At 29.1% G+C, this 16,624-nt stretch overlaps 1 protein-coding gene and 3 long non-coding RNA genes across 6 annotated transcripts; 2 read left to right on the top strand and 2 right to left on the bottom strand.

Annotated features, from left to right (window-relative positions):
• Nucleotides 1-204: 204 nt before the first annotated feature.
• On the bottom strand, nucleotides 205-4,502 carry E(z) (histone-lysine N-methyltransferase E(z)). Of its 3 annotated transcripts, none has more exons than XM_015333912.2 (12): nucleotides 4,245-4,502; nucleotides 3,660-3,967; nucleotides 3,306-3,569; nucleotides 3,013-3,229; nucleotides 2,758-2,778; nucleotides 2,348-2,448; nucleotides 2,091-2,268; nucleotides 1,636-2,010; nucleotides 1,227-1,517; nucleotides 955-1,137; nucleotides 689-854; nucleotides 205-600 (listed from the first exon to the last, which is right to left on the bottom strand). In XM_015333912.2, the coding sequence occupies exons 1-12, from the start codon at nucleotides 4,378-4,380 to the stop codon at nucleotides 540-542; spliced, it is 2,301 nt and encodes a 766-aa protein (XP_015189398.1). In that variant the 5' UTR covers nucleotides 4,381-4,502; the 3' UTR covers nucleotides 205-539. The 3 variants fall into 3 exon arrangements, with proteins under 3 accessions (XP_015189398.1, XP_015189397.1, XP_089034608.1); XM_015333911.2 differs by having other exon boundaries at nucleotides 2,758-2,781; nucleotides 4,245-4,501; XM_089178482.1 differs by having other exon boundaries at nucleotides 2,758-2,781; nucleotides 3,660-3,953; nucleotides 4,245-4,384.
• Nucleotides 4,503-4,642: 140 nt separating this feature from the next.
• LOC149030593 (uncharacterized) lies at nucleotides 4,643-5,674 on the top strand. Its single transcript, XR_016178562.1, has 2 exons — nucleotides 4,643-4,722; nucleotides 5,410-5,674. It is a non-coding gene; the product is annotated as an uncharacterized LOC149030593 (long non-coding RNA).
• Nucleotides 5,675-5,853: 179 nt separating this feature from the next.
• Nucleotides 5,854-11,389, bottom strand: LOC149030592 (uncharacterized). The gene is made up of 6 exons (XR_016178561.1): nucleotides 11,239-11,389; nucleotides 10,929-11,089; nucleotides 10,733-10,821; nucleotides 9,071-10,586; nucleotides 8,690-8,979; nucleotides 5,854-8,589 (listed from the first exon to the last, which is right to left on the bottom strand). It is a non-coding gene; the product is annotated as an uncharacterized LOC149030592 (long non-coding RNA).
• A 2,581-nt stretch (nucleotides 11,390-13,970) lies between these two features.
• On the top strand, nucleotides 13,971-15,283 carry LOC149030591 (uncharacterized). Its single transcript, XR_016178549.1, has 3 exons — nucleotides 13,971-14,120; nucleotides 14,294-14,382; nucleotides 14,535-15,283. It is a non-coding gene; the product is annotated as an uncharacterized LOC149030591 (long non-coding RNA).
• Nucleotides 15,284-16,624: the final 1,341 nt, after the last annotated feature.

Genomic DNA, 16,624 nt, shown 5'->3' with positions numbered 1-16,624 from the left:
TTGTTTTAATTATTTTTGTTATCATTTATACGATATGCATTGCAATATTTAATAAATTAATTGTAATAAATTATATCTGCTCATGTAATTACGAAATAACCAATAATAAAAACAAAAAGAAATATTTCCTTTTTCTTTTCTAATGTGTTTATATTAAAATGAAACAAATAAGTTCATTAAATGTTGTATTAAATATAACACATGTAAAACGATAATACTTTTATTCGAAAAAGACGGCTTAAGAAATCACATACTAATCGACGTTCATATACAGCGAAACATATTCACACACACAGACACACATACACATTCGCACATGCATACCAGTTCATAAATCTTTATACATGTATTACTTTAAAAATGATTTGATATGCACTAGGCAGATTAAGTTTATCGATATTGAAATATTATTAATAACTATTATTCATTATATTCTCTCTCGTTTTGTTTCTCAATCGAACTGTATAAAAAGAAATTTATCGATGTTTATATATATGTATATATATATATATATAAGTTGTTATTAAAATTGTATAACTTTAAAGAAATTCCATTTCACGTTCAATACCAACAAATTTGAGTTGTTCAGTTGGGCCATATCTGTAATAAAAAAAAAAAAATCAAGAAATAATTCAATGAAATTTATATTAGACACTTTTTGTTACCATTATCCTGTATAAAAATTAACCTGTAATCAAAAAACAGTTCTTCCCCTGGCTGAATAGCTCTCTTAGCGAATATGCCTATTCTATGATCACCATTAACCATCATAACTTTAGCATAACAGTTAGGATTAATTGAATGATTGGCGAATCTTATTTTATTTCCTTTACGTGTTGCATCGACTACAAAATCTATAGAACGAAGAATAACGTTTATATCCCTTTATAGCATCGTTTCAATACAGTTTTATAATTATTTATAAAAAACAGAAAATGTGTGTTAAAGAAATACCGTTGTTTAGATTGAATAGAAAACTGCACATATATTTGTCGTATACTTTTCCTCTACGATCAGCTTCATCTTGACTTATTATTTCGCCGCAATATTCAGAAATGAATTCATTCTTTGCAGCTGATTCTTTTAAAAATATTCCCCAACCAGCTACATCGGATGGCGCCATTAAAAGATGTTTATCTAAATAAAAAGAATACAGGATGATAATTTGAATCAATTTTATACTTCAGATGTGAAGAAAATTTGTTTATGTATATATATATACTTACGAAGACCCCGTTGAACGCTGACATTTTTGCATGATATTTTAGTTATTTGAAATTGATCTGCTCCACAGGTTTGACAAAGATCAGGATCACATTCCCTTACTGCTAGATAGCAAGGACATTGTTTCGTATTACATTGAGCTTTGCATCTACAGCCAGGAAATCGATTCTGACATTCACTGCTGCATTGACAGAACTTTTCACAGAAGTTTTGCGCCTGTATACATGGACAAGAATTATCGCATGGACGGCCTGGATGATCGCACGGTGCGAAGTTGTGGACATGATTGGCACCTGTGAGTATGATTTTATACATATGGTAAACGCAAACAAAAAAAAGAACGCGTGAGGAGACACTCTGACTGTGATGTCATGTTGTATTGATTATTAATGATTGACATATAATAATTACCAGAATCCTTCTTCAATTGTATCTTTCTGCAATGCATAGACCAAAGCCTATGCTTCTTCTTCTTCTTTCTTGGTGGTGTAAAATCTTTCAAGTGTTCCACCGCTGGAATGTCCGAAGCTTCCTTTTGAGCAAATCCATAAACTTCTTGACAAGTTTTGGTTAATATTATTTGTGCTAAGGCACAAGGGTTACCGGGAAATGCTTTATGTAAAGCTCTGAAAAGACTTTGTTCTGATCCGGTCCACGACAATTCGCTTTCCGTCTTAACTCTTTTATCAAGACCTAACAACGTGAAAGGAGTTTGATTTTCCGGTTGTGCTTGGTCTTCCATCATTTCTTCCGACTTAACTTCTTTATTAACATTTTGTTTGAAATCTGTTAATTACGAAATATGAATAAATACTTATAAAATAATTAAATCTTGATCAGTTAAAAGTTTAAGGATGTTATTATACCTTGACAACAACCACCTTGACTGTATTTATTACTGTCATTGCTATCTTCGCTACTAGCTTCATTTCCTGAATCAACGCTTGCTTGCTTTCGTACTTTTCTAGGACCACCACGTTTCTCATCACCTTCATCTTCTTTTATATCGGCTGCCTGTGCAGCAAGCTTTTCTTTCATACCTTCCTGAATAAGAAAATAATATGAAAATATAATTAAATGTTTTATTGAATGTATACTTTATGTTATGTATTATATTAAATACCAAATGCATATAACATTCCGTTCCGCATGGTTCAGAAAACGGCCTCAAGTCTGGACCTTTTCGTTTGAGTAAATTTGGTCCAGGATGGCAGACTTGAAGACCTAAAATAAATGTTATAATTTTAAAGTGGAATGTAATATAAACCTATTATATCGCGAATGGAGAGAAATTTAGTAGACAGAGAGAGAGAGAGATAGAGAGAGAGAGAGAGAGAGAAAGAGAGAGAAAGAGAGAAAGATAGAGAAATAGAAAGGAAGAGAGAGAGAGAGAGAAAGAGAGAAACAGAAAGAGCGAGCGATGAACGACGAATGAAATTTGATTGTGGATGAACCCTTGGCGATGCCTCCGTGCTAAACAAAAAAAAAGCGTTCGATCGAATGCGCTCGTTTGTATGCAATGTTGTTCTTTACCTTGCGGCGAGGTCCCCCTGGCTGCTACGATAAATCAGGAATCACAAATTATTGTAATTAATATACATCCAGCTTCTTAATCATATAGAATATAAAATTATCAATAAGTTGTATCTAGAGGCTGTGTTCACATATATATATATATAAATAATATTTACATATATCCTTATCAATATTGTACATTGATTCTATTGTATTTTTGCCTGACAAGATACAACTTGAAAGTACTAAACATTAAACTAGCTGTCTACTCACGATGTAAGAAGCAGTCATATTTGAAGCATCTTCTACAAAAGAGCGTGTGAAACGAATGCATAGTCTGCTCTCTTGGTACACTTTTAGCATTAACACCATCGATGTTTGGAGTACACTCTGGTGGCAATACGTTTGGATCCGATCTTTCTGTTAGTTCTATGTATTTTTCTTTTAACTCGTCAGGCCTTCCTTTATCCGGAAACATACTAGAAATTGCCTATAGATGGAAGCAACAGTTTTATTTTCAATTATTTTATAATTTTAAACCATTAAGCATGCAACAAATAACTTACGTTGAATATGTGCATCGATGGGAATGGAATAGCTTGAATTTTAGAATCTTCCACTGGCTTATCTGCTAACTTAACCGATGATTCTGTTTTGGGATCTTCCTTACTTTCTTTCTCATCTTCTTTTTGATCTTCTTTTTCTTTAGATTCTTTACCTCTTTTAGTATGTTCTTTATCTTTATCGTCTTTTTCATAATTAGCTAAAGCATTTACTAAATCAACAAAAATGGAATCATCCATAAAACCTGATACCCTATCTCCATGTACCTGTAAAATAATAATGACTATGTGTTATAATAGTCATTGGTAGTATCAAAAAAGTATAATTATTCTTCTTCTCAAATAATTATCAATTACCTTTCCATCATAATTCTTAATAAGTTCTTCGATGAAAGTTCCATCCTGATCTAAAATTTCATCCCCCATGTAAGGGATATTATGTAATACGGTTTCATCTTCCACCATAAAATTTTGTTGTATTGGTGCCCAAGTATACATGGTGGGTATAGGAGTAACAGCATTTAATATTTTGACAGGACAACTTTGTACTTCTCCTTCTAAACTGGTAACTTCTGCTTTTTTCATGCAAGAAGCTGGGATATCTTCCTTGGCTGCCCATACCGCTTTTCCTTCTTCCCATAATTTCTGTTCCTTTGAAAGAAGCGCTGATCGAAGAAACTTTTATTTAAATATACAATCATAACATTACATGCAATAAAAATATTTCTATTATCTACACATTTTAATTGAATTAAAGAGTTAAGTAAATAATAGTATTTGTTGTCAAATAATAATAATAAGTAAAATAAATAAATTAAAAATTAATATAAACCACAATAAATAAATAAAGATGCAAGAAAAGAAGAAATAGAATGAGAAAAAAAAACAAAAAGGAAAAGGAAAAATATTCTATTCCTTATAGATTATTAAGAGTGAACTAACTTTTCATAATCTCTCGATTCCTATTCCATGCGATTTTCACTTCGTCTGCTCGTTTGTATCTTTTTATTTGTCTTAATCGCATATATTCCGATTTCACTCGCTTTCTCCATTCTGCGGTAACTTTTGCCTTTGACATGGCGAGAAAAAGAAAATATCATTAATACTGTAAAATAAGTAAAATGAAAATCTCCCAATGTATGATATTCTTGCACCGACACTGCTGGTAAAAATCAGCCAACTTCATTCAATAGGAAGTCTCCTTCAGCGTTAATTTTGATTTTGATTCATAAAACCAGGTGGCGGTAATATTGATGTTGTGTTGTTAAACGTTTAGGTTAGGTTAGAGAAAGGATGATAGTAACCAGGATAATGCATAGAGATATGTAGGTTGGTATTCTGAAATAACCAATCAGCTGGAAGATTAACAGTATTTTTAATAAAAATAAAATCCACTTTAAATTATTTAATTCTTGTAATTGTAAGTCATTTAAATTACAAAATATAAAGATGTTTTTATAAATTTGATGAAAATTGGATATACTTCAAGTCAATATAAATAATAAATTAAAATCAAAATTTATGATTTTCTATCAGTCTCTTATGTTGTAAACGTCAATGGTGTAATTTAAAATACTGTTCAAATAGTGTTTCTTGTATCTTATTATTAGGTAGAGAATTAGTTCTTTCTTTAATTTTAATTTCATTAATATCTGCACTTTGTACGTCATATAATTTTGTCTTTGAACTTAGGTATTGACCAAGTATTTTTTACACTTAAAATGTATTGATCAGATAAAATTAATAATTTCAAAAAGATCTCTTGCATAAAATCAAACGTTTCCATCTTGAAATATCTTTTTAATACAATAATTTCATTTAAAACATACCCTTTTCAATTGATGGAGTGTTAAATGCACTAGAAACTTGATCTTCCATCATTTTATATTCAAGACTGTAAGAAATAGTAATTTTTTTGTTTTTAAAAATTATTATATGAAGAACAAGCTTTTTTAATCCTCTAGTTAAACATATTCCAATTATTCCCATAAGAAATAAAAATTGTTGACGAAACATTTAATGTTTTATTTTTATCTTTGATGCATATATAAAAATGTTTGAATTTACATTTGTTATAGGATTTTGAATAATCATGTTTGATTTTTAGGGTACAAGCATTTGTGTGCCTTCAGAAATGCCATTATAAATATATTTGACTTCTTTAAATAGAAGAAAATCAAAAAGGTTTGATGATAAATCCAACGATGATCACCTGCAACAAGAAGAAAACTATATTAATAATACAATCGAGCGATACAGAGTAGCCTAACATATGAATCGTCCAATTCGCAGATGCACTTTTCAATTTAATTCTCTATTTATTTTTATCAAATCTCTATTTACCGTTAGCAATAAAATTAAATTTAAACACGTGATTTTACATTTACATAAGAAAATATATATATAAAAAAAAGAAAAAGGACAAATATCAAGTAATTAAAAAAAATATTTATTAATTATTATAAAATACTTTAAAACTACTATTCTAAAGAAAAGAAAAATTACAAGTTTAATAAAATACGATTACAGTAAAAAATCTTAAATACAAAAAAAAGAGAGATTACTTTAATATTCAAAAGACAATAATTAGGTTTCAAAATGTGATAAAAAAGGAATTTAAATATTTTGACTAGAACTAACTAAACACATATGCATCTTTTTGACGATATAGACACGAATTTGGTGTCCCAAGGAGATGGAATGATCCGTCATCCCCAATTATAACTAGAAATTAATGACGAGCAAAAAAGTAAAATATAAAATATCACTAGTGAATCATTCTCTAAAGGTTCGAACTTGCTGTTGAATCTTTGAAAATAACTCAATAGCTTTAGTAGTTGCCCTCTTGAGCCACAATTAAGTGGGGGCCTCTTCGGCATTAAGCCTCTTCTTTCTTCATTCTTTGAAAACTGCATTTGGACATTTCCTACGTACGAGTAAGATAAGATCTTTCATACTAAATTTGCAAATGAACTAGTATTTTGTTATGATTCTAATTCTCACAATTATTAAAAAATTAATTTACACTTCGCGTTCTCTTTTCTAGCTCGTGTACCATCAATGAATTTAAAGTTCATTAACCATACACGAGAGAACATTTAATCGAATGTCCAAGCAGATAATAATTTCCCTCGATGACCTAATAACACTTCGCACTTTTAACGTCGAGTAATAAAATCGAATTGAAATAGAAAATGCAATAAATGTAATGCATTTTCTAGCAATACTTTAATTTCATTAATTCTTTATATTTAATTATATCAAATAATTCCAGCTGTAAGACGAAATCGCGATGGTGCGTAGTGCTAATCCTGAAATACTAAAAACTAAGTATCAAATACATCAAAGAATTTGCGAATTTGATTCGACTCTATCTCGTTCGAGATAAAATCGAAGTAGAAATGAATCTTTCAAATGGTTGCAAATACCTTTGAATCATGATACATAATAAAGATCACAGAATAGTCACAAAATAAATTAACAAATCAAGCATAATAGAATGAGATGATCAAATTTTGTAACAATTCTGTGTATAAACCAGGAGGCGGAATTTCCACTCCGGAGTGGAAGGAAGAAGTCTAATGCCTTTCCTGGATCCTACCTACTTAAAATTAAAGTTTTTCACATTCATTCAAAGAAGTATGCTACCTGCCTGCCTATTACCAATATTTTTACCCATTTTAAGAAAAAACATACATACCCACCCACTCACTCCACGGTTCTCACACATACCACCAGGGTGCAAAAGCCTAAACTAGAGAGCATGCCCCGGGGCACCTCCGACACCCTAGCTCAACCACGTTTTCTAAACTTATATGCTAATGGGTATACGTACGTTTTGCTGTAATCGACTGCCAAGGCTAATGATTATTGCATAAAAAACTAAAGCAAAAATACAAGTATACACTAGCATATATATGCATACTAGTAATATACAAGTATATCAAAGTTTCCACAAATAAATGCAGTAACTATACTATGCAAACGAGATTATCAAACAAATTAGAAATATTTAATATAAATCTAAGAATACAGAAACGCGTATTTTACACATCACACGTGATATGTAGAAGTAGTGCTTTGAGTATTTAATAATGTATTAAATGAATAAAAAATATCGCGAAACGATGTACAATATACACTACCTAATACGCACACACAGGTGTAAAGTACATCGTGCAATCACTAGCACAATAACAGCCGCCAATAGGGGAAAAAACTAAAACTAAACCCACGCTAACTGTTTCTCACCCATACGTGTAACACCTGGGCACACGCATAGATGAGAACGCAGAGAGTATGGGGGGGAGAAACGGGAGATTAGTATATTAGAAGCTGAAAATCCTGATCTAAAAAATATGATTAAGACATAAACACATAAATACATTTGTATAAAAATTCATCTAAGCGACTAAGGACTCTACAAGTCATTTGGTGAATAATGACTTAAACAAGCGAATGAAAAAAAAAGTTACCCCATATGAAACAATTATTGTTTCGAGGTAAGGATGTATTAAAAGACTCTACAATGATGATGGATATTTTTTGCAAACCTCGGACGACTTTTTCATTAAATGGCTGTTCTAATTAAAGAACTGGGCTTTGAGCCGCCACTTAACTGCCAAAGTCTATCCGTCGCGAATGAGTTTGTCTTCTTGCTCATTTATTTAAAATATTAAAGTATCGATTACTTGATTAATATCAATAAATTATTCTCGATTAGATAAACTTGTACGAAGAAATGCATGTAAGATATTTATTACATGGTTTTCTGGACGAAAACGAGTAAATTAATGCTCGATTTCATCACTACTGACCACGGAAAAAACACGTAATTAAAAAGAGAATGCATTTATTAATTGCATTATAATTTAAATGAATTTAACCGATGAGACAAGAAAACCTATCCTGAACTAATAATAAAACATACAATAAAACATACAATAAAATATACAATTTTCATGAGTAACTCCTAAAAAAGAATTACTCATGTGCTCGTCAATAATTTATTTAAATAATTACAACCAGTAACTCGTGCCGATTAGGACCTTTCATCCTCAGCATGATTGAGCACTGGAGGGACTTTAAATAAAAACTTACGGTTTAAGAAGTTCTGCGATGGCTCCAAAACACTCCTACTTCGCAGCAAGTATTGTAGTCTGACGATGGAAGTCGATACTCGATTTGCCATTGAAGAAGATCCATCGAAGATCCATCGAAGATCCATCGAAGATCCATCGAAGAATTCATCCAACATCTTTGAAAGGAAGAAATTCCACGGTTATATCTGTATAATAAAATAGAACAAAACGATAAGTTATCTGGAATATTATCTAAAATACTATAAAATAAAATCGAATAAAATGTAAATAAAAATGAATACTTACAATGCATTTCAATGAGATGCAGCTCTATTGCATCATGGTGATGCACCTCGCGTGAATCTAACAACGCGGTATAAACGAAAATAAGAAACTATAGATGAGTTTCTTATCGCGAAACCGAAATTTTATTATACGACGAACAACACTGACTTTAATTCGCGTTTGATTTTAACTTATTACTCGTCCGATCACTGATTCTAGACTGCACTAATTCAAAAACTGCATTGCACGCAGTTTGATGTTACCACCACAAACACTGCACATATTGCTTTGCGCACTATTGCAATCTGAAACTGAAATAAAAAACAATACAATTAATATCATTACTATTACAGAAAATCATTAAAATTTTTGAGGAATTATTGAATACAATAATATACTCACTTTAAATCTTTATTGATGAATGCACAATGGGTCTCCTATCCTTAGGATAATGATGACAATGCACAAGTAATGACTATAAAACTGCATTAAATGCAATTAATTCAATTAACACTAGATTTATGGACTGAGCAAATTTGATTCATTTCAAACTTTTTTGTTACATATATATAAAATAGAAATATTTTAATTAATTGTAATTTAATAAAATTTAAATTTAATTAATTTTAAAATAGAATATTTTTTAAAAATATATATTAATTTTTAATGCTGTAATGAAATATGCATAAATATTAATTCCTCTCCTCTACCCACTTTTTCATTTAAACAATGTTTGTACATTTTTAAAAAATAGTGAACAAATCTAGTGTTAAACGAATTTCTAAATGAATTTAATTAATAAAATGTGAATACCATTCCAACGATGATCTGAAACACAAATAAAAACAAAATAATATAAATTGTTGTTATATAAAAATTATTATAATTATTGAGAAAATGTTTAATATAAAAATTGACTTACGTTTTTTCTTCATTGATGAATGCACGATGGGTCTCCTACCCTTAGGATGACGATGAGCACACATTTAAACCGATTAAAAGAAACTTGCGCTTTTCTTAACTGAGCAAACGAAACTTTAACATGCGACGATCAACACTGAATCTACTATTGTCGACTTTTTTATATTTTATTTTAACACGATGCAACACACGAGAACCTCATTGCCTACGCGCTCGATTGCAATGATTTTCTGAAACATAACAAGAAAAAGAACAATTAATATCATTGTTGTAATAAAAATCAATTGAAATTATCATAGAAATGTTTGATAGTAAAATATACTTACTTTTAGTCTTCGTTGATGACTGCAGGATGGGTATCCTACCCTTAGGATGACGATGTATAAAATAAAATTAAATAAAAAGTCTATAAAAGAGCTGAAACATACTAAAGACTATATTACAATATTTCCTGTAAATCATTTCTGAAGGCAGGGCACACATTAAAACCCTTGAATATTTTTGATAAAATATTCAATGGTAAATATTAAAAAATAATTTAATTATCTATGAGAGTTGACATAATTAAAAGTTAAAGTTATTAAATATTTGTGAAATTGATCAAAGTATGTAACTATTTGCTTGAAATATTACATATCAAGTATGTAATGTTAGTAAAAATATTAATTAAAAATCTTTAAAGTTGTCTAAATAAAACAGTAATTGTATCAGCAAACTCAATAAAGAGTAACATAAAATATAAACCAGTTGTTATACCATTCTATGCAATGAAAAACTTTTTAAATTATTAAAATCAAAACGATAACGTTAGAAATAAAATTATTAAATAATTTAATACGCCTTATTTTCGGTTATGTTGTCTCGTTGAAAGATAGAAGACGAATACGAGGTATGTTACTACGTATCCTTGGTAGAGGAGACTTTGGTAGTGTCGAACGCTCGGCTATTATACCTATGTTTTCGGCTGTTTACGTTTTGTCGTCGACTCGAGAAATACCTGGAAATATAAATACACATTTATAATAGCTTATATGCCCAGTGTATTGTTTTCTTATTTTTCCTCTCTCTCTCTCTCTCTCTCTCACTCTTTCTGTAGTATTTCTATATGCTTATATGCTTATACTTAAAAAAAATAATGCTCACCTCGCCGTATCTGGAGAAGATAAAAAAACTTGCCACAAGGTAAAAAAGATTAATGAATTCGTGTTATAACTCTTCCCATGCTTAGAAAGCTAAAAAATAAATAAAATATGAAAAAACTCACGTATAACATTCGTTATATATAACACCATATATATAACAGGAAGGTGTACGTTAGATAATTAATTGAAACAATTACCTGAAATTAACGGGATAACAAAATCCGCTGCAACACGTATACAGATAACAGATTAAAAAATTCGAAAGATTCGCCATATTGAAGTGCATAAAACAGGCGCATAAGACTGGCGCGAAAATACTGCATGCGCGAAAATGATGCGCAGTAGATCTTCTTTCCATCTATAATAAAGAAATATTTTTGAATGATTAAAAATACGATATAGGAACATAAAATTGTCAAAATATACTTAAAAAATCAAAATTGATCCTTACATTCTTTATATATTATAATAGGAAGGTGTAAACCCTACAAAATATCTTTTAATTACCTGATTTTAACGAGACGATGATACTCCGATGTGTTCTCCACGAATGACGCCATGAAACTAAAGAATTCGGACGAAAGACTGGCTGTGATTGGCTAATTCATTTTTTTGAACATGAAAAGGGTCTTCACAGCTTCTTACACGGACAGAATCTGACCTTCTTCATGACCACGCTGGTCAAACTACATATGATAATTTATTTATTAAATAAATTAAAAATCATTTCTATTTTTCTAATAAATGTACACAACACTTATAAATATTCTAAAAATAATGAATTGAATAAAGACAATGTAGACATTACGAAAACTTTGTCGTTTTGCACAAAAGAATACAATCGTATGGAAGAGAATTGTCGATATAAAAATGTCTAATATAAAATGCAGCATATGAAAGAATAAATTACCAAAATATGTATCGATAAAGAATCCTCACAATTTAAATACTTTCAGAAATGCATAAGATGTGCATTGTTTCTAAAATATTTACAAAAACGTTTATACACGATTCACACGAAGATCATTCTACATGATTTTCTATGCTATAAGATCCTACATTCTCTTTATTCTATTCATTATTTTTAGAATAATTATAAGCATTAAGTGTTAATTTTATTTGTAATCCAAAATAGAAACATACTTTTATAACATATCAAAATTATTTTCTATTTAATGTACCTTAAATCCTATGAAATATTGAAACTAATGTATATGCATAGAAACAATCTGAAGTGTAATTAGAGAATATTAGAATGATAAAATAATTGTTAAATAATTAATATAAGTGCATATTGTTATCTCTTAACTTATTACATATAATCTATGTACCTTTTCCTCGAGATTCACCTTTTGACTGAGACATAATCCTCTATGAAAATACTTTTTTCCAATGTTGTTTAGGTTATTTTTCAAATGTTGCCCTTTTATGCAACGCAAATAACATGCGAAATAAACAGCAATTCAGAGTATAAATCTATAATTTTTACACTTTTTTCACTATACACAATACTTTACACACATTACGTGTAAACAATATAAAAATAATGAATAAAATAAAAAAAGAATGCACAATAAAAACATTATCTCATTGCATTAGAGTAAATAATCATGTAGAAGAGAAATTTTGTCAAAGAAATTTGTAAAACAATTGACAATCGTTCGATTACTAACATTACATAAGTTCCTATTATCTTTATGGATAAGACTTTTTTTTTATCATAGGGATTTATCTTTATAATACTGGCAATAGAACGATTGTCAATTGTTTTGCAAATTTCTTTGACAAAGTTTCTCTTCTACATGATTATTTTCTTCTATTCATTGAGATTATGTTCTTATTATGTATTCTTTTTTTATTTTATTCATTATTTTTAAAATGTTTACAAATAAAACTGTGTAAAGTACTAGTAAAAAAAGTTTAAAAATTAGAGTGATATAATGTGAATCTCTGTTTAATAGGAATGTTATTTGCGTTACATACATGGGCAGCATTTGGAAAATGACAAAAACAAATTTATATAAGTATTTTGATAAATAAAAATGTGTCATAATAGCATAGGAGCCATAAAATAATAATAATAGATGGAGAAAAATGATACATTGCCATAGTTTTAATTAAGAATTATCTTTATTTGGGGAATATCATATTCATTTCCAACATGCATAACATTCAAACAGTCATATAGACAACATTCAATAAAAGTATTTTCATAGAGGATAATGCCTCAGTTAAAAGGTGAATCTTGAAGAGAAAGATACATAGATCATGTGTAATAAGTTATTAGATAACAATATGCACTTATATTAATTATTTAACAATTATTTTATCATTCTAATATTCTCTAATTACATTTCAGATTGTTTCTATGCATATACATTGGTTTAAATATTTCATAGGATTTAAGGTACATTAAATAGAAAATAATTTTGATATATTATAAATTTATGTTTCTTTTTTCGATTAGAAATAAAACGTACACGTTATTCATAATTATTCTAAAAATAATGAATAGAATAAAGAGAATGTAGGATCTTATAGCATAGAAAATCATGTAGAATGATCTTCGTGTGAATCGTGTATAAACGTTATTGTAAATATTTTAGAAATAATGCACATCTTATGCATTTCTGAAAGTATTTAAATTGTAAAGATTCTTTATCGATACAGATTTTGGCAATTTATTCTTTCATATGCTGCATTTTATATTAGACATTTTTATATCGACAATTCTCATCTATATGATTGTATTCTTTTATGCGAAACGACAAAGTTTTCGTAATGTCTACATTGTCTTTATTCAATTCATTATTTTTAGAATATTTATAAGTGTTGTGTACATTTATTAGAAAAATAGAAATGATTTTTAATTTATTTAATAAATAAATTATCATATGTAGTTTGACCAGCGTGGTCATGAAGAAAGTCAGATTCTGTCCGTGTAAGAAGCTGTGAAGACCCTTTTCATGGTCAAAAAAATGAATTAGCCAATCACAGCCAAGCTTTCGTCCGAATTCTTCAGTTTCATGGCGTCATTCGTGGAGAACACATCGGAGTGTCATCGTCCCGTTAAGATCAGGTAATTAAAAGATATTTTGTAAGGTTCACACCTTTCTATTACATTATATAAAGAATAAAAGGATCAATTTTGATTTTTTGAGTATATTTTGACAATTTTTATGCTTCTATATCGTATTTTTAATCTTTCGAAATTTTTCTTTATTATAGGTGGAAAGAAGATCTACTACGCATCATTTTCGCGCATGCAGTATTTTCGCGCCAGTCTTATGCGCCTGTTTTATGCACTTCAATATGGCGAATCTTTCGAATTTTTTAATCTGTCTTCTGTATACTTGTTGCAGCGGATTTTGTTATCCCGTTAATTTCAGGTAATTGTTTTAAATAATTTCTTAAATTATACCTTCCTATTATCACAAATAATGTTATATATCAAATGATATATAATGTTATATAATCAAATGCAATATAATAAATGTTATATACCACATACTACATGCAAGATTTTTATACGTAAGTTTTTTCATATTTTACTTTTTTTTAGCTTTCTAAACATGGGAGAGTTATAACACGACTTCACTAACCTTTTTTTACCTTGTGACAACTTTTTTTATCTTCTTCATGTACGGCGAGGTGAGCATTATTATTTTTAAATATAAGCATATAAGCATATAAAAATACTACAGAAAGAGTGAGAGAGAAGGAGTGAGAGAGAGAGAGAAGAAGAATAAGAAAACAATACACTCGACATATAAGTTATTATAAATGTGTATTTTTATTTCCAGGAATTTCTCGAGGAATTTTCTTCGTCGAATTTCCGACAACAAAACGTAAACAGCCGATAACATAGGTATAATAGCCGAACGTTCGACACTCCCGAGATCTCCTCTACCAAGGTTATGTAGTAACGTACCTCGTATTCGTCTTCTATCTTTCAACGAGACAACATCTACGAAAATAAATCGTATTAAATTATTTAATAATTTTATTTCTAACGTTATCGTTTTGATTTTAATAGTTTAAAAAGCTTTTCATTGCATAGAATGGTATAAAATCTGGTTTATTTTTTATGTTACTCTTTATTGAGTTTGCTGATACAATTACTGTTTTATTTAGACAACTTTAAAGATTTTTAATTAATATTTTTACTAGCATTACATACTTTGTATGTAATTTAGCAAGCAAATAGTTGCATACTTTGATAAATTTCACAAATATTTAATAACTTGAATACCATTCTATCAAAAATATTCAATGGTTTTAATGTGTGCCCTGCCTTCAGAAATGATTTACAGGAAATATTGTAATATAGTCTTTAGTATGTTTCAGCTCTTTTCAGACTTTTTATTTAATTTTATTTTATACATCGTCATCCTAAGGGTAGGATACCCATCCTGCAATCATCAACGAAGACTAAAAGTAAGTATATTTTACAATCAAACATTTCTATGATAATTTCAATTGATTTTTATTACAACAATGATATTAATTGTTCTTTTTCTTGTTATGTTTCAGAAAATCATTGCAATCGAGCGCGTAGGCAATGAGGTTCTCGTGTGTTGCATCGTGTTAAAATAAAATATAAAAAAGTCGACAATAGTAGATTCAGTGTTGATCGTCGCATGTTAAAGTTTCGTTTGCTCAGTTAAGAAAAGCGCAAGTTTCTTTTAATCGGTTTAAATGTGTGCTCATCGTCATCCTAAGGGTAGGAGACCCATCGTGCATTCATCAATGAAGAAAAAACGTAAGTCAATTTTTATATTAAACATTTTCTCAATAATTATAATAATTTTTATATAACAACAATTTATATTATTTTGTTTTTATTTGTGTTTCAGATCATCGTTGGAATGGTATTCACATTTTATTAATTAAATTCATTTAGAAATTCGTTTAACACTAGATTTGTTCACTATTTTTTAAAAATGTACAAACATTGTTTAAATGAAAAAGTGGGTAGAGGAGAGGAATTAATATTTATGCATATTTCATTACAGCATTAAAAATTAATATATATTTTTAAAAAATATTCTATTTTAAAATTAATTAAATTTAAATTTTATTAAATTACAATTAATTAAAATATTTCTATTTTATATATATGTAACAAAAAAGTTTGAAATGAATCAAATTTGCTCAGTCCATAAATCTAGTGTTAATTGAATTAATTGCATTTAATGCAGTTTTATAGTCATTACTTGTGCATTGTCATCATTATCCTAAGGATAGGAGACCCATTGTGCATTCATCAATAAAGATTTAAAGTGAGTATATTATTGTATTCAATAATTCCTCAAAAATTTTAATGATTTTCTGTAATAGTAATGATATTAATTGTATTGTTTTTTATTTCAGTTTCAGATTGCAATAGTGCGCAAAGCAATATGTGCAGTGTTTGTGGTGGTAACATCAAACTGCGTGCAATGCAGTTTTTGAATTAGTGCAGTCTAGAATCAGTGATCGGACGAGTAATAAGTTAAAATCAAACGCGAATTAAAGTCAGTGTTGTTCGTCGTATAATAAAATTTCGGTTTCGCGATAAGAAACTCATCTATAGTTTCTTATTTTCGTTTATACCGCGTTGTTAGATTCACGCGAGGTGCATCACCATGATGCAATAGAGCTGCATCTCATTGAAATGCATTGTAAGTATTCATTTTTATTTACATTTTATTCGATTTTATTTTATAGTATTTTAGATAATATTCCAGATAACTTATCGTTTTGTTCTATTTTATTATACAGATATAACCGTGGAATTTCTTCCTTTCAAAGATGTTGGATGAATTCTTCGATGGATCTTCGATGGATCTTCGATGGATCTTCGATGGATCTTCTTCAATGGCAAATCGAGTATCGACTTCCATCGTCAGAC

This window comes from Polistes dominula, unplaced genomic scaffold (genome assembly GCF_049000335.1).
Source record: "Polistes dominula isolate Pdom_NZ unplaced genomic scaffold, Pdom_raw_medaka contig_11, whole genome shotgun sequence".
Classification (NCBI taxonomy): Eukaryota; Metazoa; Arthropoda; class Insecta; order Hymenoptera; family Vespidae; genus Polistes; species Polistes dominula.
This window is presented reverse-complemented; position numbering and strand designations above follow the sequence as displayed.